The sequence below is a fragment of the Colletotrichum siamense genome (assembly GCF_013390195.1).
Source record: "Colletotrichum siamense strain Cg363 chromosome Unknown KSG_Cg363_contig02, whole genome shotgun sequence".
NCBI classification, from domain to species: Eukaryota; Fungi; Ascomycota; class Sordariomycetes; order Glomerellales; family Glomerellaceae; genus Colletotrichum; species Colletotrichum siamense.
Window position 1 is genome coordinate 4,851,930 of NW_023501015.1, and position 26,814 is coordinate 4,878,743.

General features: G+C 55.1%; 10 protein-coding genes across 10 annotated transcripts; 7 read left to right on the plus strand and 3 right to left on the minus strand.

Moving 5' to 3' along the window:
* Nucleotides 1–119: 119 nt before the first annotated feature.
* DCP5 (Protein decapping 5) lies at nucleotides 120–2,150 on the plus strand (the record flags this gene model as incomplete). The annotated part of the gene is made up of 4 exons (XM_036635087.1): nucleotides 120–136; nucleotides 232–267; nucleotides 325–565; nucleotides 768–2,150. 4 exons carry the CDS (start codon nucleotides 120–122, stop codon nucleotides 2,148–2,150), a joined length of 1,677 nt encoding a protein of 558 aa, XP_036499600.1.
* A 1,000-nt stretch (nucleotides 2,151–3,150) lies between these two features.
* On the plus strand, nucleotides 3,151–5,283 carry rqc1 (Ribosome quality control complex subunit 1; the record flags this gene model as incomplete). The annotated part of the gene is made up of 1 exon (XM_036635088.1): nucleotides 3,151–5,283. The coding sequence occupies one exon, from the start codon at nucleotides 3,151–3,153 to the stop codon at nucleotides 5,281–5,283; it is 2,133 nt and encodes a 710-aa protein (XP_036499601.1).
* A 1,010-nt stretch (nucleotides 5,284–6,293) lies between these two features.
* Nucleotides 6,294–6,723, plus strand: atx1 (Metal homeostasis factor atx1; the record flags this gene model as incomplete). Its single annotated transcript, XM_036635089.1, has 2 exons — nucleotides 6,294–6,381; nucleotides 6,557–6,723. 2 exons carry the CDS (start codon nucleotides 6,294–6,296, stop codon nucleotides 6,721–6,723), a joined length of 255 nt encoding a protein of 84 aa, XP_036500503.1.
* Nucleotides 6,724–8,471: 1,748 nt separating this feature from the next.
* CGCS363_v003241 (uncharacterized protein) lies at nucleotides 8,472–9,392 on the plus strand (the record flags this gene model as incomplete). Its single annotated transcript, XM_036635090.1, has 1 exon — nucleotides 8,472–9,392. One exon carries the CDS (start codon nucleotides 8,472–8,474, stop codon nucleotides 9,390–9,392), a length of 921 nt encoding a protein of 306 aa, XP_036500502.1.
* Nucleotides 9,393–10,146: 754 nt separating this feature from the next.
* Nucleotides 10,147–11,026, minus strand: rps-5 (40S ribosomal protein S5; the record flags this gene model as incomplete). The annotated part of the gene is made up of 3 exons (XM_036635091.1): nucleotides 10,147–10,464; nucleotides 10,580–10,763; nucleotides 10,887–11,026. The coding sequence occupies 3 exons, from the start codon at nucleotides 11,024–11,026 to the stop codon at nucleotides 10,147–10,149; spliced, it is 642 nt and encodes a 213-aa protein (XP_036500505.1).
* A 420-nt stretch (nucleotides 11,027–11,446) lies between these two features.
* Nucleotides 11,447–12,061, plus strand: rps-25 (40S ribosomal protein S25; the record flags this gene model as incomplete). Its single annotated transcript, XM_036635092.1, has 5 exons — nucleotides 11,447–11,449; nucleotides 11,533–11,568; nucleotides 11,637–11,642; nucleotides 11,731–11,974; nucleotides 12,036–12,061. The coding sequence occupies 5 exons, from the start codon at nucleotides 11,447–11,449 to the stop codon at nucleotides 12,059–12,061; spliced, it is 315 nt and encodes a 104-aa protein (XP_036500504.1).
* Nucleotides 12,062–16,318: 4,257 nt separating this feature from the next.
* On the plus strand, nucleotides 16,319–16,931 carry CGCS363_v003244 (uncharacterized protein; the record flags this gene model as incomplete). The annotated part of the gene is made up of 3 exons (XM_036635093.1): nucleotides 16,319–16,386; nucleotides 16,463–16,552; nucleotides 16,628–16,931. 3 exons carry the CDS (start codon nucleotides 16,319–16,321, stop codon nucleotides 16,929–16,931), a joined length of 462 nt encoding a protein of 153 aa, XP_036500507.1.
* Nucleotides 16,932–17,910: 979 nt separating this feature from the next.
* On the minus strand, nucleotides 17,911–19,296 carry pepB (Penicillopepsin-3; the record flags this gene model as incomplete). Its single annotated transcript, XM_036635094.1, has 4 exons — nucleotides 17,911–18,740; nucleotides 18,805–18,932; nucleotides 18,998–19,115; nucleotides 19,254–19,296. The coding sequence occupies 4 exons, from the start codon at nucleotides 19,294–19,296 to the stop codon at nucleotides 17,911–17,913; spliced, it is 1,119 nt and encodes a 372-aa protein (XP_036500506.1).
* Nucleotides 19,297–21,552: 2,256 nt separating this feature from the next.
* On the minus strand, nucleotides 21,553–24,624 carry hyou1 (Hypoxia up-regulated protein 1; the record flags this gene model as incomplete). Its single annotated transcript, XM_036635095.1, has 1 exon — nucleotides 21,553–24,624. One exon carries the CDS (start codon nucleotides 24,622–24,624, stop codon nucleotides 21,553–21,555), a length of 3,072 nt encoding a protein of 1,023 aa, XP_036500509.1.
* A 1,603-nt stretch (nucleotides 24,625–26,227) lies between these two features.
* On the plus strand, nucleotides 26,228–26,797 carry fabG-9 (3-oxoacyl-[acyl-carrier-protein] reductase FabG; the record flags this gene model as incomplete). The annotated part of the gene is made up of 1 exon (XM_036635096.1): nucleotides 26,228–26,797. One exon carries the CDS (start codon nucleotides 26,228–26,230, stop codon nucleotides 26,795–26,797), a length of 570 nt encoding a protein of 189 aa, XP_036500508.1.
* Between the last annotated feature and the right edge of the window lie 17 nt (nucleotides 26,798–26,814).

The following is a 26,814-nucleotide window of genomic DNA, read 5'->3' on the forward strand; positions in this document are numbered from 1 at the left end:
CCTCATTCTATCCAGCAGCGCATCAATCGCAACTTGATTTCATTTTTCCATTTCCATCGTTCCGCAGTCGCAACTACCAGCTTCGTTGCGTGCTTTACGCGACCCCTCCCACAGCCGAGATGTCAGAATTCTTAGGGTACGGAGACCTGTCCAGCACGCCCCCCGATCCACTCCCATCGCGTCTTTAAATGCGCGCAATCTTACTTATTTCGCTAACTTCCTTCTTCTTAGATCTCGCATCTCCCTCATCTCCAAAAGCGACATTCGGTAAGGACTTGGTGGACGTCCACGTTGCTCCCCAGTCCCCTTGCTCATCGCCTCTAGATATGTCGGCGTTCTTCACGAGATCAACTCGGACGAGTCCACCGTCTCGCTCGAAAATGTCCGCTCTTTCGGCACTGAGGGTCGGAGGAGTAGACCCGAAGAAGAGATAGCACCTTCCGATCAGGTCTACGACTACATCATCTTCCGCGGCAGCGATGTCAAGGACCTGAGGATCGAGGACCACCCGGCTATCAAGGAGAACAAGCCTCCTGCTATGCCCGAGGACCCGGCTATTGTCAACGTAAGTTTTGTCCATCTTGCCCACCTTCCTTGACAACGCCTGTATGATGAAGTATTGCGGATGTAAAAATTATCGTCTTGTCGGAAAAGCGCAAAAACGATGTCGAAATTTCCGTTGCCTTCCTTCTGACTCACGGCTCTACTCTGTCTTGGAATATGCACATCATTCGTCTCTGGACATAGCTGACAGGTTCCAAACTCAGGCTCGCCCTCGTCCTGGACAAGGATCCAACCAACCGCCGCCGGCACCCGGCTTCGGTCAGCCTCCTTTCCAAAACAACTTCTATCCGCCTCCTGGGCCATGGGGACCTGCCCCTGGGCGCGGCGGCCCCGGTGTGCCTGGTGCTGGAATGGGCGGCATGCCTTACCCCCCTCCTCCAGGCTGGTTTCCTCCCGGCCCTCCCGGCCAAGGTTTCCCTCCTGGACCTGATGGGTGGAACAACTACAACTACCCTCCTGGACCCCCCGGCCCTCGTGGTCCCCCTGGCCCTCAAGGCCCCGGAGGTGCGCCCGGCCAGGTCCCCGAGAACCGCGGCACGCCCGGCGCCCAGGAGGCGAAGCCCACCCCAATCGGTGCTGCTGGTGACAAGCAGAAGCCCGCTACACCGGCGGCACAGGGAGCCCCGAGTGAGCCCAAGGCGGCTCCTCAGCCCGGCCTCCAGCAGGCTCCTGCACCCACCCCGCCAGTTGAGTCGAAGCCTTCGGTTGCTGAGGTCAAGGCAACGGCTGCTTCTTTGAACGCAGCTGGCCCTTCCAAGCCTGTTGAGTTGCCTGTGCCGACGGGACCTAAGAACCCTGCGCGTGTTCAGCCTGCCATTCCTCTGGCTGCGTCCATGCCCAAGGCCTTCCCTGTTCCTATTAACGAGAACACCGCTGCTCAGTCTGCGCCCAAGGCCGCTGCCGCACCAACGGCTGCGACTGTGAGAGATGCCACCGAGGCCGCAAAGGCCGCCGTTGCCCTCGCGATGGCCAACATGAACGCTGGCGCCGCTGCTGTCTCTGCTCCGCCCCCTCAGGGCAACGGCAACGCTATGGACAACCTTACTAAGAAGGTCAACGAAATGAGAGTCAATGCTGCTCGGACTACGCCCGGAGGTGGACGTGGACGTGGCCGTGGCGGACGACAGGGACAGGGCCAGGCCAAGGTTGACGTCCCCGATGCGGATTTCGACTTTGCTCAAGCCAACGCCAAGTTTAACAAGGACGACTTGGTCAAGGAAGCCATCGCTGGCTCTCCTCTGGGCGAGACCCCAACCAACGGAGCTGCGCCCGAGGCGCCCGCTGTCGAGACGACCGGTGCTAACCCACCGATTGCATACAACAAGACACGGTCATTCTTCGACAACATTTCTAGCGAAGCCAAAGACCGCGCCGAGAACAACGGCCAGAAGCCTGGTGGTCGTGAATGGCGCGGCGAGGAGCAACGCAAGAATATGGAAACCTTCGGCCAGGGCAGCGTTGACGGTGGATACCGAGGCTACCGTGGCAGAGGTCGCGGCCGAGGCCGTGGCTATGCTGGTCGTGGCACAAGAGGTGGATTCCGTGGCCGTGGCGGCCAAGGTGCCACCCCTCCGGCTGCGAACTAGGAGCAGCATGCGACTCGAATGTCTATGGTTAGATCGCGTGGCTTCGCCGAGTGACAACCGCAGACTCGAAGAAGAAAAGTTCATGATTTCTATGGACGTCATTCAGTTTTGCATGGAGATACTGAAAGGAGTTCCTTTCAAAATACTTTCCATGATGTATTATCACTCCCTCGATTATCGAGTTTTCTCGGATTCCGTTGGCGACGGAGCACTGGGCTGGCAAGTCCCTTATTGGTTTGGCCAGAAGGGCAGGAATCATAGGACTGCTATTTTGATACGCATGGGATCGGCTGGAGTTTGGCAAGTGGTAGCCGCAAGAGCTGCGGTCTCATGATTGCGAATGACGACAAAAGGGATTTCAGGCGTGGTGGCAAGCATTAGGTTCTAGGAAAAAGAACGAGGGAGAGATCCATGCGATATGGAATGACGAAACGGAAAGCGGCAGTTTTTTTGGTGGTACTCCTAGAAACAGGCAAGAAGCAAACGGGGTGAAACTTGAGCCTCGTTTGCAGAAAATACAAAAACTGTCAGTTGCCGCCATTGAAAATTGCCACACCGTGCTTGGAGAACAGTTTCTCTTGTGATGTTAGTCGTTGCCTCGCCGTCAAGGACCGTGCACATTTTGATCATCAACAACTCACGACGAAGAGACGCAATGAAGTCGTCAGTGCGATTTGTTTGTACGATTCATTGTGCGGCCCTAATGTCAGGGAGTGTCGCTGGCCGAAGTGTGTGATTGAGTCGAGGTTCATCTGGTTTTGCCTCACAAGAGTTTGTAGCTGTACGCTTCTCCCTCATGGCAAGGTACCTGGAGATGTGTGTAGGCCAATTTTCTGCCCCGCCTAACCCCGCCACACGTCATGTTGGCACTTCGGCGTGACGCATTACTGCAAGCAGCCTTTCTGACAGCACAAACATTTCTCCTCGACTTCCATACCATTTGTCGCATTTGCATCAATTGCACAAAAACCACCACGAAAATTTCTACAAGCCCGCCATTATGTCGAGCCGTCAGCTTCGCAAGCTGCAGAAGCAGCGAGAGCTCGAACAGCTCCAGGAGACCAAGGCGGCCGAAGAGTCCAGCGAAGATGACGAGCCTGAACCCGCACCTATCAAGCCCCGCCAGAGCTTGTTCGCAGCCCTAGGTGGCGGCGACGACGACGATGATGACGGGGACGAAAAATCCGATGATGCCCAGGAAGAGACGAAGGCTGAGCCCGAACCCGAACCTGTCCCGCAGCCAGCAAAGAAGAAGAATAAGAAGAAGAAGAAGAAGGCCAAAAAGCAGGCAGCGCAGAGCAAGGACGAGTCGGAAGATGAGAAGGACGACGAGATTGACAGAGCGCTTGAGGAGCTCAGCGCAGCCCGCAAGGACGAGTCGAATGCCGCGGCCAACCTTGCGCAGCGAAGCCGCGATGTCGACGAGCTTTTGCAGATCAATACCCAGTACCTTCGAGCCATCAACGAAATGCGCGCGCTGTTCGGAAAGGAGGCTATACAGACGGCGCAGGAAGAGGAGAGGGCTGAGCTGGAGGCGGCGCGGAGAGCGCAGCGACACACAAATCAGGGTGTCGACCTCGAGACTGCTCTCCGAGGCGACCCGCGTAAGAAGCTCCCTGAGATATCCCTGCGGCGCAACGTCTTTATCCAGGGCAAGGAGACTTGGCCCCGTGCTACTGCCGTCGGTCTAGTCATGAAGGAAATCAAGAAGGGCACGGACGGTCTCGTGGAGTTCGCCTTTGTCCACGAGCAGGCGTACGACAATGTGCAGATAATGTTCTTCAGCTGCGTACAGCTGGGCGATCCGATGCAGCTGGTCCAGCTGCTGATGCGCCACCCTTACCACATCTCGACCCTGCTTCAGGTGAGCAAGGTCGCCGTGCAGGATCAGAACCAAGCTCTTGCGGCAGACCTCTGCGAGAGGGCGCTGTTCACGTTCGGCCGGGCTACGACGTCTGCATTCCGCCAGAAGCTGGAGCAGGGCAAGGCTCGGTTGGACTTCCGCCGCCCAGAGAACCGCGAGCTCTGGCTTGCTGGGTACACATATCTCAAGAGCCTCGTCCGCAAGGGAACCTACAGGACAGCGCTGGAGTGGGCAAAACTGCTCTACGGGCTGAACCCCAACGATCCGTACGGCATGAAATACTTCATCCACGTCCTTGCCATTCGCGCGCGACAGGCACAGTGGCTCGTCGACTTCCTCAACACCCCAGAGTATGTGTCGGACGAGACGGACGATACTTACATCACACAAACGCTAGTCCTGGCCAAGCTGCAACTCGGTGACTTTGAAGGTGCAAAGACGGCCGCTGTGGCTGGTATGGAGCACCTTCCGTGGCTGTACTGTGCCATTTTCCAAGCACTCAATCTCGAGGCGCCCCCTCCCCTCTGGGCTGTGCAGCCTGACACTGACGAACGCGATTTCTGGACACGGCTCTATGTGCACCAAGCAAAAGATATTTGGAACAACACCCAGGCGATCGAAGTACTCAAGGAAGCCGTCAAAGTTGCAAAGAAGCCCACAGAGAGCCTCCCGCAAGACAGGCAACCAGACACCCGGACGGCCAGATGGGTGTGGCTTGAGGATGCGCCGAGTCTGCTTGGCGGCATCCCGAGGTCGATCTTGACGCAGGAGCCCAACTACGCTTTCGACCCGCTGCCGCCGCCGAAGGAGTCAAACATCTTCACAAGTCAGGGAACGCAGATGCCCTGGCGCAGCGGACCAAGTGAACGGGATATGCTGGCTCAGGAAAGGCAGCTCATGAACATGCTGAGGAGACAGCAGGAGCGGGCCGCTGCGATGGGCGCTGCTGGTGCGGCGGGCGCTGGTGCCGGAGCGATGATGGGTGCGTTCCCTGATGATGACGACAATGGCGAGGGCAATGCGTGGGAGGGTGACTTTGTTGTTGACGATGACGACGATCTTGAGGAAGGCGATGGACGCCAGCCGCCGTCCGCCGGGGTTGTGGCGAGACTTGCGGACCTGCTGGCGTCTTTGGTACCTGGCGGATGGCAGAGTGGACTTCCAGACGATGACGAAGAAGATCCGGAGGACGACGAGCTGCCGCCGTTGGTGGATGCCGATGAAGACGTCGAGGACAGCGAGCCCCGGATGCCCGGTGGATTTCACTAGAGTGAATATCTGGAGATTTGCTCGGCCGGCCTGTTGAAAAGTTGTCCCTCCTCTGTAATACTTAGACAAGTAGAGCAGCAAACTTGCATGGAACAATTCCATTGATACATTGAATCTCGACAAAACCTGCCGTTGCCCAGCTCATGAAGACCCGGGCTCATCTGCACACGGACCCCTGCACCCCGTCAGTTACCCGAGACGGGTTCGACCGCACGCGACATCCATGGAGGGAAGCTGGGCGCACCGAGGCAACCATGGTGGGCGGGAAAAGAAAGGACACCTTGAGCTTTCCCGAGCTTCGGTACTGTGAGATGCTGCTTGCTGCACAAGCACCGTCGATCTCGAGGGGAGGGGCTTTTCAGGGGCAGGACCTTGGGACGCTGCAGGTGTGAAAGGCGGCGATGATGTGAAATGAAATGCGCTCAACGGGTACGGGCGGGAATGGGGCACGTTTCAGGGGAAAGGGACAGACACTTTGTTGAAGTCTTGCTGCAGTGCTTGTTGCTGGTTCTTCTTTCTTTGGGCGGGAGCCATGCTGGAGGTGAGCAAGTTTCAGAACGAGACCTTCGGGGGGTGACGGCCGATTGGAGCGCTGATGCCGGTGTCCGGGGGGCTGGGGGGCGCTCCTTCGGGTATTAGGTGTGCTTACCTGACCTGAAGGGAGCTCTTGCGCCATAGATGGCTGAAGCGCTCGGTGGGTGGAAGGTATGCGATTCCACGGTAATTAATAATGCTGGTTTGGGATGGATATATAATCAACGCCGTCCCTTCCTTCTCATCTCATTGAGAAAACGTCGTCAAGTCCGAGATACCCCTTTGTCCCCGAAGTCAGAAAGAACTGTTCGTCATCTACCTTAGTACAGCGGAGATCATACACACAGAGTCGCTGCCCCTCCTTTTTTATTTAGCTATCCTACCCCGCCAAAAACGCCATTCCGGAACATCTTCCCATCTACAAACCACAACCACCAACTCTCCCGAATCCTTTTTCGAAACCACCCACGATCACAATGTCTGAGCACACTTACAAGTTCAACGTCAGCATGAGCTGCGGCGGCTGCTCCGGTGCCGTTGACCGTGTTCTGAAGAAGCTTGATGGTGAGTGCTTTTCGCGGAGAGAGCACGTTCCGTGCTTGACTGGGTGCTTGCTGCACATGTGTCCTGGCGCAAAAACGGCGGTGACACCAGAGGCAACCCTGGCGATGCTCGCAACACGTTCTCCTGGACAACATTCGAAGCTCCATGTTCGCTAACGCGTGGTTCCTCCCAACAGGCGTCAAGTCCTACGAGGTCTCCCTCGACAGCCAGACCGCCACCGTCGTCGCCGAGGAGAGCCTGCCCTACGAGAAGGTCCTGCAGACCATTGCCAAGACCGGCAAGAAGGTCAACTCTGGCAGCGCCGATGGCGTTGAGCAGAGCGTCGAGGTTGCTGCCGCATAAGCCTTCTCTCCATCTTCGAGAGGTGTGCGCGCGGGCAGGAATACGGAGGAGAGTTTGATACCGAGAGGATGAACTACTACTGCTGCTGGGAAAGCCATTTTTGTGCGAGGAGTTACATTTCCGGGTTTTGGACACTACCTTACCTCTAGGGCGATGTCCAGTGCTTTTCACGCATGCGAAATACAGAGGCAGAGATGCCTTCGTTGAGGACAAGTTTGTGGACGACGCTGGACCTACACTCGTGTTGTTGATGTGACTGGACTCGTGCATGGTCGATGGATTACTCATGAAGTCGTGATCCATGAATATATTCCGAGAACTGTGGTACTGTGGACGTCGCGTCGTCTTGGTGCCTACACTGCCGACCAATGCACCCAAGAGTTTCTACTATTGATTCCTAGAAGCCTTCATCGCCCTTCTTCGCTGGATTGCAGCCTTTTCTGGACTTGTGCCACATCTTCTTCACGGTGTGACCTTGAGAACTTGATCCTTGATGTGTGCCTGCAGTCGAACTTGACATGCGCTGCTCGTCAGCCACATCAAGCCACTCGGGTTTCTACATTTTATGAGGTTCAACGAAGTACTGCAAACTGACAAGTGATAAGAGAGTCGCCCATGCATATAGCCTCTAATGTCGGTGTGCATAAATACGGAAACAAAGAGACAACTACACAATAAGAGAAATAAACCCGTAGCCGGCCCCGAGATACGGACGACTGCTCCGGTGCTGGAAGACGTAATCCGACAGGGAATAGGCAGGGAATGAATCAAGATATGCGAGGACGCATCCCGAAACGAAGCCAAGCAAAGAGCACTCTCACCTCTCAAAGCTGGACCCTGTCTCCCCGCACATTCATACAGTTGCACTGGTGATAGGGCTACTGCCCGAGATGCCAGATCAAGCTCGCCGCCGTTCATGTTGCATTGTGTTTGGCCCCTCGGATTCGCGCGTCGATCTTGATGCCTTGTCCAATAGCATGTTTTCCAGTCCACACATGCAGGAAGCACACGTGAAGCAGAGGACCCTGAGAAACCTCAGATAGACGCAAAGGTGAGCCAACTCGCGAATGACCAACTGCTCCTCCGGAGTCCGGTCCTCACAAGGTCCCCACACACGCCGCTTGGATCGGCGGCTTGAACGCCACCCGGGGGACCGGGGGAGGTGTGCCTACAAACGTCATTTCATGCCCTCTACCACAGGCAAACCCCGCCCCATTCCCATGTATCGGCGGCTGGGTGCATTTTTAGAATTTTCTCCTGCTGCTAGGAAGAGGGACGACACCTCGAGCACATGGGATGCGTCGCAAAATCTGGATGGTGGGAGCAGGAGTCCAAGTGTCCCCGGATGACGACCAGGGCTGACTACGTTAGACTCGGTGGCGGGGGTACTTTCCCCGTTTTTCTGTTTGCTTGTGTGTGTTCTTCCTGCACCTGTCAAGCGCACTTGCACTTGCCCTCTTATTAGTGCCTGCCTTAACCTCGCTCATGCGCTTGATGGAATGAGACGAGACTTCTAGGTTGCCTCTTTCCAGACTTGAAAACCTGAAGCTGTCATTAAAGACACACACTCCTGACGTTTTGTCTGTTTGAGCTTGACTTCAACCTCGCATCCACACATAAGAAGAACCTACTTCTAGAAGCGAACCCCAAGACCTGTTCGTCGCATCTCACTCAAACCCAGGCCGTAACCTACAACGTATTCTCGCAAATAAAATAAAAACAAAAATCCCCAACCGACCACAGCCAACATGGGCACGCCATTCGTTTCCCTCCTGGAGCCGACCAGGCTGGACGCCTACATTCGCGGCCGCGCGCACGATGAGCAGCCCGCCGCCATACCGAAATTGTTCTGCGACGCCATGGAGGTGCGCGAGGAGGTCTTCGTGAAGGAGCAGGGCGTGCCCGCGGAGAACGAGTTCGACGCCGACGACAGCCGCGCGTGCCACTGGGTCTCGTACGCTTCGGTCAGTAAGGTCGTCGAGCAAGAGGTCCTCGACGGCGACGGCAACATCGTCAAGCCGCGCCGGAGCAGCACCCGCGCCACGCCCATCGGCACCATCCGCCTTGTGCCCTTCCCACACGACCCGCACCCGAAGGACGGGGGCGTCTACTGGGACGGCAAGCTCGAGGAGATCAAGGTGGGAGCCGCTGCCGGCGGCGACGGCGAGGCGGTGGAGACGGCTACGGAGGAGATGAAGAGCCCCGTCAAGGAGGATGGTGTGGTGGGCGCGGCGGAGCACGTCGGCGAGGAGAGGCGGTCGTCAGCGGCGCGACCGTTTGCAGGGCCGGACCGCGCGACGGACCTGCACGACGGGATTGAGCCGTACGTGAAGCTCGGCAGGCTGGCCGTGATTGAAGGATTTAGGGGACACCGGATCTCGCTGCTGCTTGTGAACACAGTGCTGGCGTGGTTGAAGGAGAAACCGAGCTATTTCGACCCGAGCATCAAGGAGATGGGCCTGGAGCAGATCGGGGCGTCGACGGCGGAGGAGGTGCCCAAGTGGAAGGGACTGGTGTGCGTGCATGCGCAGAAGCAGGTTGTGGAAATGTGGGAGAAGATGGGTTTCGTCGTTGACGAAGGTATGGGGACTTGGTGGGAGGAGGGCATCGAGCATAAGGGTATGTTTATGCGGCTGGACGTTCAACCCGAGACCACCCCTTTGGTATGAGGGGTCGAGCATTTTTGGGCCTTTTGGTGAGAGGCAGAGAGGGCTTTCTAAGCATTCGGGGAGGGCTCATGACTTATGATTGACGATGGCTAGTCGTTTACTCTTCTGGACGGATGGTCCATAACATCCTTATTATACTTGCTTCGTAGGACATAATAGAGGCTGGTCAATGCCAGTCGTTCATCTCGTAATTCTATCCTGGTCCATCATCTCTCGTCATCACACATGGCTTAGTATGGGGAATCTCCAGGGCACAGCGAGATAGGCGGGATGGCTAAGGTATTTGATCATATGCCCTCTGACGAGCTTGGCTTCGTATTGGAAAACCACCTAGAGCCGTAAGAGACAAGATGCCGTAGCAGCGTTCCCCATTCCCGAACGCGCAAATGCAAAAGGGCGCAACACACATACACTTTTCCTTTTACGAAGAGGTAGAAAAAAAAGGATGATGATTGCCCTGTAATGTAATACCACGCCTCCGTTTGATGTTTGTCCCCAAAAAAGCAAAGTTTTTTTACGACGTAAGAAGGTAGGGTCCCATTTCTTTCGACGGTACTCCTAACATTCCCTTCACAGGCGTGAGTGTGTGATGAAGTTTTTGTTTTTCCTTCCAAAACCCCAGCACTCCTCCCGGTCCCCCCAACCAGATCTCTTGTCCCAGTAGCAATTGAAACCCACAAACCCATGCTCGGGCAGTAAAGGTCCCTTCTTTTCCCCTGACGACAAAACCACAGAAAAAGTGTGGCGAAACCCTTTATCGGTTGGACTTGGCGACACGCTCCAGCTCGTCCTTCTTCTTGATGGCGTACGAGTTGCTGCTGCCCTTGGCGGCGTTGATCAGCTCCTCGGCAAGGCACTCGGCGATGGACTTGACGTTGCGGAAGGAGGCCTCGCGGGCGCCGGTGGTGAGGAGGGAGATGGCCTGGTTGACGCGGCGGAGGGGGGAGACATCGACGGCCTGGCGACGGACGGTACCGGCGGAACCGATACGGGTGGAGTCTTCGCGGGGACCGCAGTTGACGATGGCGTCGACGGCGATCTGGATGGGGTTCTGGTCGGTCATCAGGTGGATCTAGTGGTCGCATGTTAGCCTTCGTTCCCCGTGGTTGGTGAAGCCCTTTGTGTGTGCGCGATTGGACTTTTGGTTCCTCCCGAGGGGTTCTCAAGGTGTTCCGGGGGTGACGTACGATCTCGAAGGCGTGGGCAACGATGCGGACAGCCATGAGCTTCTTTCCGTTGTTGCGGCCGTGCATCATGAGGGAGTTGGTGAGGCGCTCAATGATGGGGCAGTTGGCCTTGCGGAAGCGCTTGACGGCATAGCGGCCAGCGGAATGGGTGACATAGACGGGGTTGCGGAGGGAGATGTAGTCACTGTTCGATTGAAGTCCCAATTAGCATCGCAAGTACTTTCTCGTGTTGTCTTGTGTAATTTTTTTCTTCTTCTCGTGTCGTATTCGTGTGTGCGCGCTCAAGGAGGGGGAGGGAGAGGCTCACGTCAGAGAGATGTCGCGGACCTCAACATCGTAATCCCACTTGTTGAAGAGCTTGACGTTGCCAACCTCCTTGACGACGTCCTTGGGAAGGACGTCGTAGGTGGCGACGTTCTCGACCTCGATATCACCGCCGTCAGACATTTTCGCTCGACCTTTTGTTGGGGGGGTTAGTAGGGAACCTTGGAAAAGGGAGTCTCGAGTGAACGAAGGGGAAAATGTGGTGGTCGTGGATGTGAAGATGTCGAAGAGCCAGTCTCTCACCCCAGCTGTGGATAATTTTCGCCTCGAATGCGGTGGCCCAGCCCACAAGGGCTTTCTCGTCTGGCTGGCTGCAATTTTTCCCACGTCGACGTCGCCGAAAGTGGGGCGCCGGTCGCGTCGGGGCCAATCAGCGGCGATTACGTCAGGAAATTCTTAGGGTATTGGAGCCCTGTGAAATCCGCGGTGGTCTGAGTGGAGGCGCTCGCCTTTCCCGACGACCTCCAAGTGAACTTAACTCACCACCGCAAACCCGCCCCAGGTGCCTGATATCCCACCGACGACAACCAGAAATCAGACAAAATGGTACGGGCCCTTATTCGAAGGCGACGACGAGATGCTGTCGACTTGGCGAAAAAAAGACATGTTACTGACTGTTCTCCGTGAAGGCGCCCGCTGCTGGAGCTAAGAAGCAAAAGAAGAAGGTTCGTTTGATACAACAATTTCCCACTTCGTGCGATTCCGTCCAAATGTTTGCTAACACCTGAAATAGTGGTACGTATGATTCTTGTGTGTGTGTGTGCGTTGTGCGATCGAGAAAAACCCGACGACCATCGAACCACCTCCCCTCTCTACCCATCGACAAGCCGACTCATGCATCGCACAGGTCCAAGGGAAAGGTCAAGGACAAGGCCCAGCACGCCGTCATCCTCGACAAGACCACCTCCGACAAGCTCTACAAGGATGTCCAGTCCTACCGCCTGGTGACCGTTGCCGTCCTGGTCGACCGTCTCAAGATCAACGGCTCCCTGGCCCGCAAGTGCCTGGCCGACCTCGAGGAGAAGGGCATCATCAAGCCCGTCGTTCAGCACAGCAAGATGAAGATCTACAGTACGTCGACGGAAGCCATTCACTCGATGATGAGAAACAACCAAATCTAACAGTCCAACAGCCCGTGCCGTCGGTGGCTCTGACTAAACCCTTTCAACCATCAGCTGGTATGCATGACGAAAAGTAAAAAAACGGCATCGGGAGGACAATTGGGACGGATTGGTCACTTATCATCTGCCTGGTCAGGAGGCTTTACAGATGCTCGATGAAGCATTATACCTTGGGCCTTAGGGATCGGATTTGCTTAGCATCGCAAATGGAACGGAGTTGATCGTACATCCGCTGCTTCGTCAGTCAAAAAATAGACCATGAACAAGTCCATGCCTCCCAATGACGGCGCCGCCCTGGTTTTCTGTGCTTCCTGTGTATGTGCTACTAACACTCTAGTATCAGGGCCGTGGAAGTCGTCTTCTATCGAAAACCCGCTCGAAAGAAAGGTTAACATGCGCCTGGACATGTGGCAGCTTCAGGTTTCACACGGGGAGCCAAAGAGCTCTCTCCGCGGTTGCTGAAGAGCAGATCATGACACTGCAATTACGCTTTGCGGTGCTCGACAGACATCTCATTGCTCATCAGGGTGCCGTTGCTGCGTTGGTGCGTCAACGGTCAGGCGCGGGGCAAGCCGTCAGCATTACCTGGGCGAACGAAGTTGGACAGTATGGGCCGGGACCGACCTGAGTATTGCTGCTCCTTGACCGAGGAGAGCAATGGCTCGGTGAATCTTCACCTCCGCTCGTCCATCAAGACCCGAGAGGACGGATCACTGTTGGATCTTGTCTGTGACGACCCGGAAGATACCGTTGACGCAGGGCCCCTCGTCTGAATGTCGTCGACGTCCGAACGCGCTAGGGATATGGCGCACGGGGGAGGCTCAACTCTGGAGAACGACATCGCGCGCGAATGATAGCACAGCTGATCAGAGCAGCTTCTCCCCTCGGATCTTGGCTTTGCGGAGGGAATTGAGATTTCCCAAATCACTCGGACGCTGCCTCAGATGTAGCTGAAGCAGCTGAACAGCTTATTTTGCGACGAGCTGCAAACGTTGTCCGGTCAATTAAGCTTGTTGCCGTTGCTTCTATGCCCGAGCAACGTGGCCATCATAGAATCTTTCGATAGTGGCTTCCTCATCAAACTCTAGAAGCTACGAGGGCGATATTAGTTGAGCCTCATTCAGCGCCACTCGGGCGTTCTCTAGCGTAGAGTAAAGTGGTAGTCTCGCCGACGCGATGGAAGGCATGCTGACTTGCGCATTGGAACCTCTCACGTAGTATCATCATCTCGACTTCTTCTTACCAGTAACGCGGGTTTTTGCGACCCGTCATGTAATTATGATTGTGTGCACAGCGAGTGGAGCGGAGGCCCCGCGTTAATCTGTCACTCGCTAGAGGTTATTACTCGCATTGGCCAAGCTCGGAGAGTCGGCAAGGTCGATGTCGGAAAGGGAGTTTGCGTCATTGTGTCTTATTATCCATTTGTCGCAACTTGGATCATACGAAGGCGCGGCCTTGCCTTGCGCTTGCGAGGGGCATACGGATACGCAAGAATCGCGCAAGGTTCGCGTTGGGCTTATTCTCGAAGGGGGGACATGGCCCCCGTGGCCGCCTCACAGGGAGAGAAGAACGAGGGAAACACTGTTTAGGAGAAGAGGGGGATGAGGTGGAAAATCCCCAAGCGCGGGTACCCAAGATGTTGGATGAGGCCTGGATGAGGCCCATGAGGGCTCCGGGAGTGGTTGGAATTGAGGGTTGGCGAGATTAAAGAACAACCAGAGGTGTTGGCGGCTGGGCGCTAGGGCGGGACTTCCCTATGGCGCTTTGATCAAGTTTGGGGGTGGTTTGACCAGGAAGTCAAATTGATTAGGGCGGTCCGAAATTTGATGTCATGTCAAATTGACAATCGCGAAGTTGCCCCCTATTTTTCCTCGTTCTGTAGTGCTCAAGGAGGGGTGATTTGTGAGATGAGATCTGATGGTGTTGCGCACGATGGTTGGGTGTCGCACAATCGAGGCCTCGGAGGTTTGTGCAGGATGAACAGGTGGCGGAGAATAGAATGCTTGTCGAGGTTGTCGAGGTTCCATTGTCAAAGAGACGGACGGCAATGTCGCGGCACATCTGCAGGGTCTTTCCGTTATCTCTCATCTGGACAAAGATCTGGCACATGATGCGGCTGCAAGACTCGGACGTCATGTGGTGGCTGGCGAATGACAGTTGGAAAATGCGCATGGCATGCATGCGCCAGACGACTCATCGCAGCTGACTGGCTGAGGCGAGGAAGTCCGAACAACTGCAGTTAGTGATCAAGATGGGGATAAAAGTGCAGAGAAACGAACAGGACAGGCCGGGTGATTTGGTTCGTTTCGACAGCGAAAGACCGTCTTGGGGATGGAGGGGTTAATTTGCGGGCATGATGAAGAAGACGAGGACTAGGGCATGAAGGATGTTTAAGGTAAGGTGTCGTGGGATAGCACCGCTAGGTCACTTTACTGATGACTGGTTGGTGGTGGTGTTCGTGGACTGGACTCGTGGAGAGGCGTTGCTCGCGATGGGCTGCCACCTGCCCCGAGGGTCTGGGGTACGTACCCCGGAGGTATCTCGTTGTGAAGGGAAGGAATGTGGCCGAACGTACTTTGAAGTACTCTTTTCCAGGGTCCCAGCTGCACATGGAAGGGGCGAGGGAACATTACCTTACCTTAAGGTAAGGCAGTCTCCCGCTCCCCGCTAATGACGGGCAAGGCCTGGCAATTGTCCTCGCTAATTACCTTAGCATAGCGCGGTCCTTGAGGCTTGAGCTGCAGGTCCGTCGGGCGGCAGCTGCATATGGAACTTTGGTCTTTCTTGATCAATGATCATCCACCATTATCACCATTGCCGCCCCAACCTGCCCTGCTTGTTGACGGCAGTTCTGCGCCGCCTTAGTCCTGCCTCGACTACCGACCAACGACGTGTTCTGCCCGCGGGGGACTGAGGGACTGCTTACACCTAAAATGCGGCGACACAAGTCACTATGCGGTCCGGACGGCGGTCCAAGTCTTCGAGACCCGATACTGGCCTCAAACAGCCCCCCCTCGGTCGTCTTCATGCTTTTCGGGGGGTGATCCCCCTCCCCAAACCCCTTGTTGACGTGTGCCTGCGCCTACCAACACTCCAGTATTGCTGCTGGCCATCCATCACTGGGAAAAGGTGTACAATGAATGTATCGCTGTAAAGGTGCCAGGAGCCTAATTTATGCGGTCAACTCCATGCGGACCACCCATTTGCGGTGATTTTTAGATTTGGATCGCCTGTCCCGGTCAGGTCCTGGTCGCATGAACACTCCCACTCCCACTGCTCCTTCCCCCCTTCTCGCTGCTTCTGCGCCCAATTGACTGGGTCTCGAGGCCTTTCCTTTTGCAGCTGATTACAGATGGTAACCTGGTAATTGCACCTCCACCGCCGGGAATCAAGCAACCATCCACCACCACCCACATCATGGCCCATGAGAGGGGAAGGGGAGGCCATTGCATGTCCTGTCGGGTACACCGTTTGGCCTTCTGGGTAGGTACCGTACAGATAGACAGACCACTGTGTGTGCTTGTGCTTATGCTTGCGCCTGTGCCTGGCCCTTAACCATTCCCGGCTGGTGATCCAAAACCCATGTGCACCAACAGGCGGCGGCCCTGATGTCAGGCACCGCTCCGCCTGGCTTGGATGTCGAGCGAGCGAGCGAGCTTTGGTGTCGTGTCTCACGCAGACAGCTGCTGCACTGTCCAGTGTCCATGTCCATCCATGACCACGTCCAAGATCCAAGGTCAAGCCGACTTGACTTCCCCTCATCCCCTTGCCCCGACGGGAGTCTTACAAAGTCCACCTCATCCCGCATCTAAAGCCGGCTTGCTGCTCCCTGCCTTCTCGTTCTTCTCCTCCAACCTACCTACCTAACCTGGAACCCACCACCTCCCACCACTCGCCAGTACCAACTCACAGCACCACCAGTGATCCCCTTTTCCTTGCCGCTTGCAGACGAAACAACTATTCGACCGCCTTCATCCTCGTCTCCCGACGGCGCATTCTTCCAACATCTTCACCGCATTCCAACTTGCTTCCGTATCACTGCCCAGCAATTCTTACACCATCTACCTATCTCACTTACCCTCCCCACCGCACATTTACAACCGCGTGCCTGGGTTACTAGTGTGACAGGCACCCTGTCGATACTGTCAACCGCCCACTAGTCGCTGATCACCCTCCCTTTTCGTCGACCGCGAACCCAGCCATATCCTTTCCCTGGTTCCTCGCCGTCCTTCCCTCCAACTTCAACTCTTCAACTTACCGCTTTCTTCTACACCACCCGTAAAACACCGACGAAATGGCGCAAAACATGACCGACGCTGAGCTCGACCGCGACTGGGTTCCCAACGGTCGCCGCCCGCAATCGTGCGTACCAATTTCCTACACCCTTCCAGTTCGCTACTGGACTCACCGAGCTGCTGTACTGACTGCCAACTTGCAGTACTATTGCCCGCTCTTTCTCCGCGGAGCTCATGGACATTTTCCGCATCGAAAACAGTGTTGCCGACCTCGACGAGAAGGTTGTCCAGCGGTACGTTGCAGCAACTATTCTGGCAGCTCTCCCACCGCCAATCTGAGAGCCAACTACTGACGCGGTGGTCCACAGCAAGCAAACCGTTCAGACTCAGACTAACGAACTTGAGGCCCTCGAGCGTCGCATTCGCGAAATGGAGGAACGCCTGAAGAGCAACGGCCCTGCCCAGAAGCCTGCCGAGCGCCAAGCCGCCCATGATGCGGTAGCAGCCCTGTCCAAGGAGGCCGAGAAGGTCAGATCACGACCAGGTACGGCGCGCCAGAACCAGCCTCATGCCCCGTCGTCGGCGAACATGCCGCCTACACCCACTGCCAGCGAAGGTGAATACGAATTTGTCGGCAAGGATGACCTTGACGACGACCCTCCCCGACACTGAACAGCTACTCCCACAATCTGCCAATTCGCACCATACCCATAATATCATCACCACCACCTCCCGCCTGAGTCCCCCCTTCAAGCACCGCAACCACCACAACCACGGGCAAGCCACGGCGGCCACTTGTTCCTTGAGGCCATAAATGCTGACTTGCTCGGTTTCTCCCTACCAGACGGTGATCGCGAACGGGCATGAGCATAGAGAACCCTTATTTTAGACTGCGACACCGGACTCTTTTAACATGAACGCTCGAGCGCAATCCCGCATATACCCGCACTCTGCGATTTACGGCCACACCGAACCGCGACGTCGACATTGGAATTTCGGTGCTTCTTACGCGGGACTGGAACCTCCATATTGGATTGCTCGCCTGCGCTTGGCACAACCGCAAGCCGAAGATCACATTTTGTGACGGGACGTCGCTCGCTATACCAGCCTTGAGCCTGTGTAAGGCACCAACAGGCATGACATTCCTGATCCACGAAATAGTTTGCATTTGGCTTTTTTCTCTTGCTGCCCCAAGGGCTTCGCATTTTTTTTTTACCCATCACGTCGGGGAGTTATAGCATGCATGAGCGGTGGTCCATACGTGGACAAGTGCCCTGTGGTCACTGAGACCAGTAGAAGAAAGGGCAACATCTGTATATACCAGGGGAAGAAGTGGAATTCACTGTGATTCGTTATGACATTTGGCAATGCGCAAAAGGGTCCTCAGGTGACGACGCAGATTTTGGCGCGCAGCCAAATTCCACACAGGGTGCAGGCTTGTCCATCGACTCTGATTGTTGGTGAGCTCGCGCAGAGAGTCTGGCCGTTTGCGAGCATTCAAGGATGAGTGAGGGTTGGAACTGAATTCCTGCTTCTAACGGCTTTCAAATTACTAGGGTTCGGCTCATTTGAAACAATCCGCATTCCGATCTACCGAAATATTACATTCTTCCCCCCACGCGGTGTCCTTGGTCCGGACTGCAATCTCATCTTACAGCTTGCAGGTATTGGTCAAAGAACACACATCGAGTCCCTTCGGTCCGAAACTAACGAAGCTTCCCGTGTCGCCAAAGTTGAACTGAACATAAATCGTCTTCAAGACCACTCCGCCAAAGATGCCATGGTCGTTGCCACTCGGCTGAATACCACCGAAGCACTTGCCGTCATTACTCGAAACCGGACCAAGGTTGATGTACTCCTTTGGTAACGTCCCGTTGAACCCCCCGCTGGTAGCGAACTCGAAATCCGGAATGCCGGACGCAATGTTGCAGGGGAATAGCCAGGCCCTCAGACTCGGATCGAATGTCGCGCCGGGGATTTCGGCGTAGTACAAGGCGACGAGCTGTCCCGGGATGAGGAGCAGGTTGCTCCCCGTGTCGACGGTCGCGGAGAAGGGCGCGCTCCACCACACGCCGTCGGCCATGGACGTCAGGCGGAAGCGGGCGACCTTGAAGTCCCAGTGCGGCGACCCGGGGACGGGCGGCTCGTTGACGAGGGCGGCGCTGTCGCCGCTGCGGCCGGAACCGAAGTCGAAGAAGCCGAGGGAGGAGTTGTGGCGCAGGTCGGCACAGATGGACGGGTAGTGCAGGTCCTGCTTGAGGCGGTCCATCATGGTGGGCATGGCGGGCTGGACTGAGGAGGTGCCGGCCTTTGCGATGCCGAGGACGCCGCCGAGGCCAGTCTGGTCGACTGCGAAGTGGCCGGTGACGTCGACGGCGGACTGGATGGTTGCGTTTGTGATGTTGAACCAGTTTTGGTCGGTGAGCCCGCCGATGCGGAGGTTGTCGAAGTAGACCTTTCCCGAGACGCTACTGGTGTCGTCTGAGGAAGGGGGTGCTTTTGTTAGCAGAGTGTGGTTGAGGGTAGGGGCGGATGGGTGACGGACCATCTGTGAGGTTCCAGCTGAAGTCTGAGAGTTCTTGGCTTGCTCGTGACTTTGAGGGGTCGTAGAGGTTTGGTCTGCTGGCCGTCGCGATGGACTTTGGGAATTGGGTGTCGGTGGAGAAGAGCCAGCTAGCGGTCATGTCAGTTTCAGCACCAGGAAGGGGGGAACAGGCTGTCTAGGAAGGATGGGTTACAAGTCTGAGACGCCGGAGTCGATCCTCACGGAGACGGGCTGCGCGTCGGGCGTGCCGAGGTAGATCTCACTGAGCCAGGCGTCGTTGTTCACGGTGCTCGCGGCGGGTGCGATGCCAGCTGTTTGGTTTCAGCTCATGTTAGTGGGTGGTGATCAGGTGTCGGAAACGGGGGAGGGAGGGAGGAGACTTGCCGGAGTATCCAGCTCGTCGGGCGAGAAGGTGCGTCTCCAGGCCCTCCGGCACGGGCATGTCCCACCTGCGGTAGGCGGCTGCGAGCTCGGCGGGGCCATCGGGGACATGGTGCGGGTTGGCACGGACGGGGATCGTGAGGGATCGGCCCCGGGGCGGGACGGCGGCGGCGGCGGCGGGCGCCGGTGTGGCTGTGGCGAAGCACGCGAGTTGGATGAGGGAGAGCAGCATTGTTTTGACCGTCATCATGGCGATGAAATGCTTGGGCTGGAATGATCACGGTGCTTGAGAGGCTCTTTCTGGATGGAGTGGCAGCTTCGTCAAGATAGGACCGGTCGGCTACACTTATATATGACCAACACAAACATACATCCCTTCATGACCTGATGTCTCGCAATCGTGTTATATGACACTTTGAGGCCGACAGGAGGCCGCTCCCCGCAAAAAAAGACGGTGATCTCATCTGCCAGCGAGCGACATTTGTGCGTTTGTTTGCCTCTGTCTCGTGCAGAGAAGAAGCGTCTTGGGGGGGGGGGGGGAGGAAAAAAAGAAGTTTGTCTTTCCCTGCCTGGACGATCGCGTATTGCCCTTTGAGTGTGTTACGGGGCGCAGCGGATCCAAGTGCCGGTGCAGACACCCGTCTGTGTGGGAAAGGGCAACTAAAGAGGCAAGGAAAAGACAAGTTGTAGTTTTGAAGGGAAGGTGATTCAGGGGGTGATTTGATGGTTGGTGTTGTCTTATCATGTGGTCTCACTGTGTGGTGGGCAAGCGGAGGGTTTGTTCGACGAAAGGGAAAATGCAGTCCTTTTTTTTTTTTTTTTCTTTTTTTTTTTTTCCCCGGGGAGCAGCGTGATCGTGGTTGACTAGAAGGCTATGGACGAATATTCATGATTGCTGATTTTGTTTATTCCGTCATCCTGTCGAGATGAGGTAGAAGTGTGCGCCGAGGGTTGAGCCGGGAGCGACGGGCGTGTTTCCCCGGAGGGACCTTGCTGGCGATGGTTTGCTCGTGAGATGGGTATGTTGTTGATCATCTTGTGATACGGGGGAAAGGGGGAGACTCGGTGATTATGGGTCGGGCCGTTTTTTTGGCGATGACTGGGTCGGACGAGGACAGTCATGCGGGATCGATGTTTGTCGTGCTGAGGACTGACAAATTGACGAGATGAAGCGATCGGCAGCCTGCGTTACCTGTGACTATTTCGGTGCGCGATGGTGGGTGTTTGCTACTCATAGCGTATTCACTCGCCCGTCTCGGCTACTTGAAATGAGAACGTTAAGACCCCACCCCATATAACCGATCAGCCCCCATAACCGATCAGCTGAATTAGGTAGTACTACACTAAAATCCTAGTTTATTCTTAGCTCTCTGCACTTATAAGTACTAAGTATAAAATTATATAAATTTCTATACTTATATTTTATTATATAGAAAATTTAAATAAAATATTTCTAAAATTCATTATTAAGTAAGTATAGATTTATTTAGTATATAGTAAACTATAGTAAAAATGTTAGTTCTTTCTAAGAATTTATATATAAACCTTAACACTTAAAATATTTAAATAACTTAGTATATATATATTAATAAACTAAATAAAAATTAGTATAATTCTAACTAAAATATAGAGTTAGTATTTATATAGTTATTTTATTTTTTAGATTTATCTTTTATTTTAATATTAATATATTAAAATATTTCCTTATAAATATTTAAGTACTTTTAATATCTATATAACTACTTTATAGAAATTAATATTTTAAGTTTATTATAAATAATTATATTTTTCTAAGAATTATTATAATTTATAATATAATTAAATAGTTATTATTTATAGAAATATTAAGTATTAAAATTTACTAAGAAATAAATACTTAAATCTAAAGTACTTTTTAAACTAACTATAACTATTTAGAAATAAATATTAAAAATAAGCTAAAAATATAAGTTCTATTATATATACTAATAGTATAGTAGATATTTTTAAAAATATTTATTTCTATTTATTTACTATTAAAACTATACTTTCTATTTAAGTCCTTGTTTCCGGATTCGGCTGATCGGGAACGGGGGGTGATCGGTTATGTGGGGTGGGGTCTTATATTGCCGTTACTGGTTTCTCTCGGTAGTATTTGGCCTTTTCTCCTGAATGACATCTGCTACGTCGCAGAATGCAAGCAGGCTCACGTATGCTCATGGTCGCATACCGTAGTAAAGAGGGAACTAATCCAACACAGCCGAGTTGAGATTTCACGGAGCAAAATAAGAGCCACAATGTCTTGACTTTTTGAATTCATCTGCTAAACGCCTAGGTATTGTATGTATGCTTAAACTTCAAAGCAAAAACCCCTGGTCTACAACCTCTTTACAGCTCATCGTGCACCTCCTCCTTGGGCGGAGGGGGTCCCTGGTGCTGCTCAAACTTCTTCAGAATCTCCTCCAGCTCCTCGTCGGTCGGCGCCTCGCCGTCACCGCCGTACTGGACGTAGCTGCCGCCACCAGGCAGCTCAACGGTGCGGCCAGCTGCTTCCGGCTCGGTGGCGGAGCTCTTGGCGGGGATGGTGGTGGTGGACTTTCCGTTGTCCGACTCGGTGGACGCGGTGGCGGTGTTGGTTGTCGAGGAAGAGGTGGCCGACTTGGTCTTCTTGTTCTTGGCGGCGCTCTTGCTCGCCTTCTTGGACTTCTGCTCAAAGTGCTTGACGCCCTTCATGGCGAGGTCCATGCCCGCCTTGTCGAGCTTATCGCGCTTAGCTTGGAGGTCCTTGACGAGGAGGACGGGGTCGGCGGTCGCGGCGAGGGCGTCCTGCTTCTCCTCCATCTGCTTAAGCCACTTGAGGGTGTCATCGTACAGATCCTCAACGACGTCAATGTCCTCGCGCTTGTACAGAGGAGGGACGGGACCCTTCTCCTTGACGACATCTTCCATCTTGCGCTCCTTGTCCTCGTCGTCTTCGAGGTCGTCAAAGTCGGCAGAGGGAGCGGGAGTCTCCGTGGAAGAAGGGGCCGCAGCGGAGGCCGAGGAATGCCACGCGTCGTACTCGTCAATCTGCTTCTTGATGTTTCCAACGAAGGACTGGGTAGAGTTCAGCGCGTCCTTGAGAGCCTGGATAAGCTCGGGGCGCTTCGCGGCCTCCTCGCTCCTCTTCTGGATCTTGGAGACGGGGTCGTGGAGCTCCTTGTACTTCTTCTTGAGCTCATCCTTGGTGGCATCGGCGCCGTCCTCGTAGAGCCAGTCGCTGGCCTCGCTGTTCTTCTTCTCCAGGGTGGCACGCTCCTTTTCCGTGGAAGCGGCAATAAAAGCCTCGTTCTCGAGAAGATCGCGGACCTTGTACGTGAAACCCTCGAGTTGGTTAAGGGCCTCCTCTCTCAGACGGCGAGCCTTGTCGGAAGCCTCGAATGCCTTGAGGCGATCCTTGGACTTGACCAGCTCATCGCGGGAGATCTCAGGACGGCCGGTCTTCTCGAGAGTGAAGTCGACGGAAATGACGACAAGCTCCTTCTTGGGGGTGGCCTCCTTGCCGTCAGCAGCCGCGTCAGTGGGGACGGGAGAGGACGAGGCGGAGGTAGCGTCAGTCGCGGTAGAAGCGGTGGTGGAGGAAGACTCAGAAGAGGTAGACTCAGACTCAGCGCCATCCTCGCCGTCCATGACCTTCTGGTCCTTCTTGCCAAAACCGAACAGGTTCTTGACGCCGTCAACGAAGCCCTCCTTCTCGGGAGCGTCGGCCTCGCACTCAACAGTGGCCTTGGTCACCTCAACCTCGCCGTTCTCGCTGCTAAGCTTGACACCGACCTTGAAGTGGATGTCGTTGTCAACGCAGGAGTACTTCTCCTTGAGCTGCGCGACGGTGGCGGTGAGGTTCTTGGTAGTCAGAATCTTGGTGTCCTGCTCGGCAGAGTCGACCTGTTGGTAGAACGTGACGGAGAAGTCGTCGTGGTTGGTGAAGGTGACGTCCTTAGCGACACCGCCCTGGGGAGAGATGGGAGACCACAGACGCTGGTGCTGCAGCTTGTCCTTGGCGTTGGTCCACTTCATGCCGGAGGCAAAGTTGGCACCCTCAGAGATGCGAATCTCCTTGACACGGAAGCTGGGGCTCAACTCAGCAGCGCGGAAGCCAGCGCCAAAGACGGCGGACTCATCTGAGTTGACGTTGCTGCGGAGCTTCTCGGCAGAGCCAACGACAGTCTCCAGCTCCTTCTGGACGAAGGGCGTGCGGGAAGCACCACCGTGGAGAATGACAGAGGTGAGGTCGGAGAGCTCGAGCCCGGCCATCTTGAGGGCGTTCTGAACAACAGCACCGACACGAGCGGCGTGGCCCTCGGCCATCTTCTCAAAGTCGGCACGGCTGATCTTGTACCTGAAATCGACGTCCTCGTAGAGACCCTCGAAGCTGGCGCCGGTCTGGGTGTTGGCGCTGAGGACGTGGCGCAAGCGCTCCGCTTCCTTGGTAAGCTTCGCGATGGCGCGGCCGTGAGTCTTGACCTTCTCAGACTGAGCAGAAACCTTCTGCGCGCCCTTGGACTCGACGAACTGAGAGACCATGTCGTCAATGATGAGAGAGTTCAGAGCGTCACCGCCCAGGGTTCTGTCCCAGCCGGAGCCCAGAACGGCAACCTCCTGAACGGTCTTGTTGTACTTGCCAACATCCTTGACGGTACGGCTCTGGAACTTCATGACAGTGGCCTTGGTGGAACCGGCGCCCATGTCGAAGACGAGGTGGTACTCGGGCTTTGCGCCCTCGTTGATGTTGGGGAATTGGCGGGAGGTAGCGTAGTTGAGACCGACGGCGAGACCGTCGCTGATGAGGCTGAGAACCTTGAGACCGGCGAGGTCAGCAGCGGCCTGGATGGCACGCTTCTCCTCAATAGTGAAGTAAGGAGGCACGGTGAGGACCATGGAACGGACGGCGGTTCCGGCACCGGCAGCGACCTCGGCGTTCTTCTGGATCGCCTGAAGCTCCATGGCCAGCAACTCCTCGACCAGCCATGCCTCCTCCTCCTCGGTGAAAGACTTGCTCTTAAATGCAGCTGTTCCTCGCTCCTTGTTCTTCTCGAGCTGCAGGGCGGGGTGTCGGGCAGCGTACTCCTGGACAATGGGGTGGTCGACGGTGAGACCAAGGATGGTCTTCAGGTTGGGGTAGACATCGTGGGGGAATCTGGCGGCGAGGGCGACGGCGTCGGAGCCGTAGAGTCTCTCGGGGAAAGATCCGGACTTGGGGCCGCTCGAGAGGGGCTTGAAGGTGACGGCGGAGATCTCCTTGCGGCGGGAGTCCTTGGTCAGGACAATGTCGAGAGGAATGCCAGGCTTGACCAGGGCGGCCTTGATGTACTCGGTACCAAGGTCAACACCCAGGACTGCAGAGACGGCAAAGACCTGGGCAGAAAAGAAGAAAACGCAGCCGAGGAGTATCCTCAACGGCGAGGGCATTCGTTGCGCCATTGTGTGGGTGGGTTGCGCCCAAGGGCGCTGCGTATACGGTTATTCGTAGAGACGGGTTCGGTTGGTGGTGCCTACAGGGACTGCTGGATAAGTCCCGGCGGGAGGCTTGGGAGACTCGACTGCGCGGTGGGTGTAGAGAACGAGACGTAAACAAAAATAAGAGCGAGACAAGAAAGGAAGGGGAGGTCTCGTCGCAGTTATGACCCAGAAGCAGAGAGGATATGGACAGCACGGAGGGTCGTCAAAAAAGAGACGTGAAGGTGTCCTCTACTGGATTCGCTGCGGTGCCATCCCCAGATGGGTCCTGCTCGGCAAGGTTAGTGGTCCCCTCGTGCTAATGGCTTACCTGTCCAGGCGAAGAGGACAGCTGTAAGAAAAAAAAAGTTGTGGCGCAAACTCCCGGCAAGCTGCAAGGCTGAATACCCGATAAGCACGCGATTGGCGCGATAAGCTTTAGGCCCGGGAGTTGGCGGTGGCTCCCCGGCGATGAGTGGGGCTCTTGGACTCGGTCAAGCCACAGTTAAGGGGCCGACGCCGAGCTTCCATCGCATAAGTCTATGTCAACAATGATGCTCTCACGGACGAGACATTACCTAAAGGTTACGTGACTGATGACACCATTCAAAGCGGTCAGTAGCCGCGGGCATTGAAAAACTCGTTATTGCGCCTGTTTGCATTGTACTCGAGACGGGTTTCTCTTGGGTTCTTGCTGGCGGATCAGGGCAGCTGCAGAAGGTGGCCCGTACAAAGCCACATGGAAGCTTCGCGATTCTTGCTAGGAAGAACCCCGGACGCTGGGGCATGGGTTGAACTGCTCTGCCCATTACAGTTTGGGACGGCGGAGGTTCAGGGCCGTAGGTAATCCAGCCAAGACATTCGTTGTCAACCTGGTACTAACACAACCCCACTCACCATGCAAGTTTACGTGAAAACATGCAAATGATGGCTGGTAGAGTTCAAACTTCGAGAGAGAATCAATTTTGCGCATTTTCAATACTTGCACTAAACGTTGCTTTTATTCTCTTGAGGACCAATGTTGAGATCTGGGTTTGGCCAGCCACTATCTTTGACTTTCATTATTGGAGATCGCGGGGTAGCAAAGCTGCAGTGGGGCAGCTAATGGCGGGGTCAAGATGCAGTCGCTGAGCTCACTGGAGAGCAAGTCCGTCACTCTACCAACTCCATCTGTGCTAAACTGTTTGGCTTGAAGCAAGCTTACGAAGAAAAAACATCTTCATCTTTTTCAAAACTTGAAATTACATTGAGGTGCTCAAAGATCACCGAAAACCTTCTCTCCTGTCCCTTGCCTCGGTTCTACCCCACTATCCAGCATGGGGCCGGTTGACAACGAAGTCAAGGGCCGGCTTGCTCTCGTCACCGGCGCTTCTGGTGGGTAAGGAATGCCGTCAGTCTTTTTTTACATAACCAAGTTCTGAATGTGTGTAGAATTGGAGGTGCCTGCGCCAGAGAGCTCTTTGCCAATGGGGCGCACTTGGCCCTGACCTGTTCGTCTGAAGGTACCCGGAGCAAGCTCTCGGACCTTCAAAACAACCTCCGCTCAGAACAGACTACGGACAGGCGAATATCGTGTCATGTGGTCGACATGTCTTCATCCAAAGGCATCGAAGAGCTTTTTGCACAAATCCTCGACGAGCACGGGCAACACCCCGACATACTCGTCTCTAACGCCGGCACCGCTGGCTTCAATAACAAGGCAAACCCGCAGCTGGAGAACATCTCTCTCGAAGAGTTCGACTTCACCTACTCCATCAACCTCCGCGCCTCGTTTCTGCTCTGTAAACTCGCTATGCACCACATGGCTAAGCAGCATTGGGGCCGCATCATCTTCGTGTCGTCCATCTCTGCAATTGGGGGCGGCATTAATGGCTGTCACTACGCCGCTAGCAAAGCCGGACTGACTGGGCTAATGAAAAATCTGGCTTCCAAGCATGCCAAGGACGGGGTCACGCTGAATGATGTGGCGCCGGCCATGATTGGCGAGACGGGCATGATACCCGACGAGAAGCGCGTCGAGGGCACGCCGGGAGATGTGAAGAACATCCCCGTTGGCAGATTGGGAACCCCGCAGGAGTGCGCTAATGTCGTGATCATGCTGTGCAAGACTGGATACTTGACGGGCCAGAGTATCTTGCTAAGCGGCGGTCTGAAGTGAACTCAGCACACGGACTC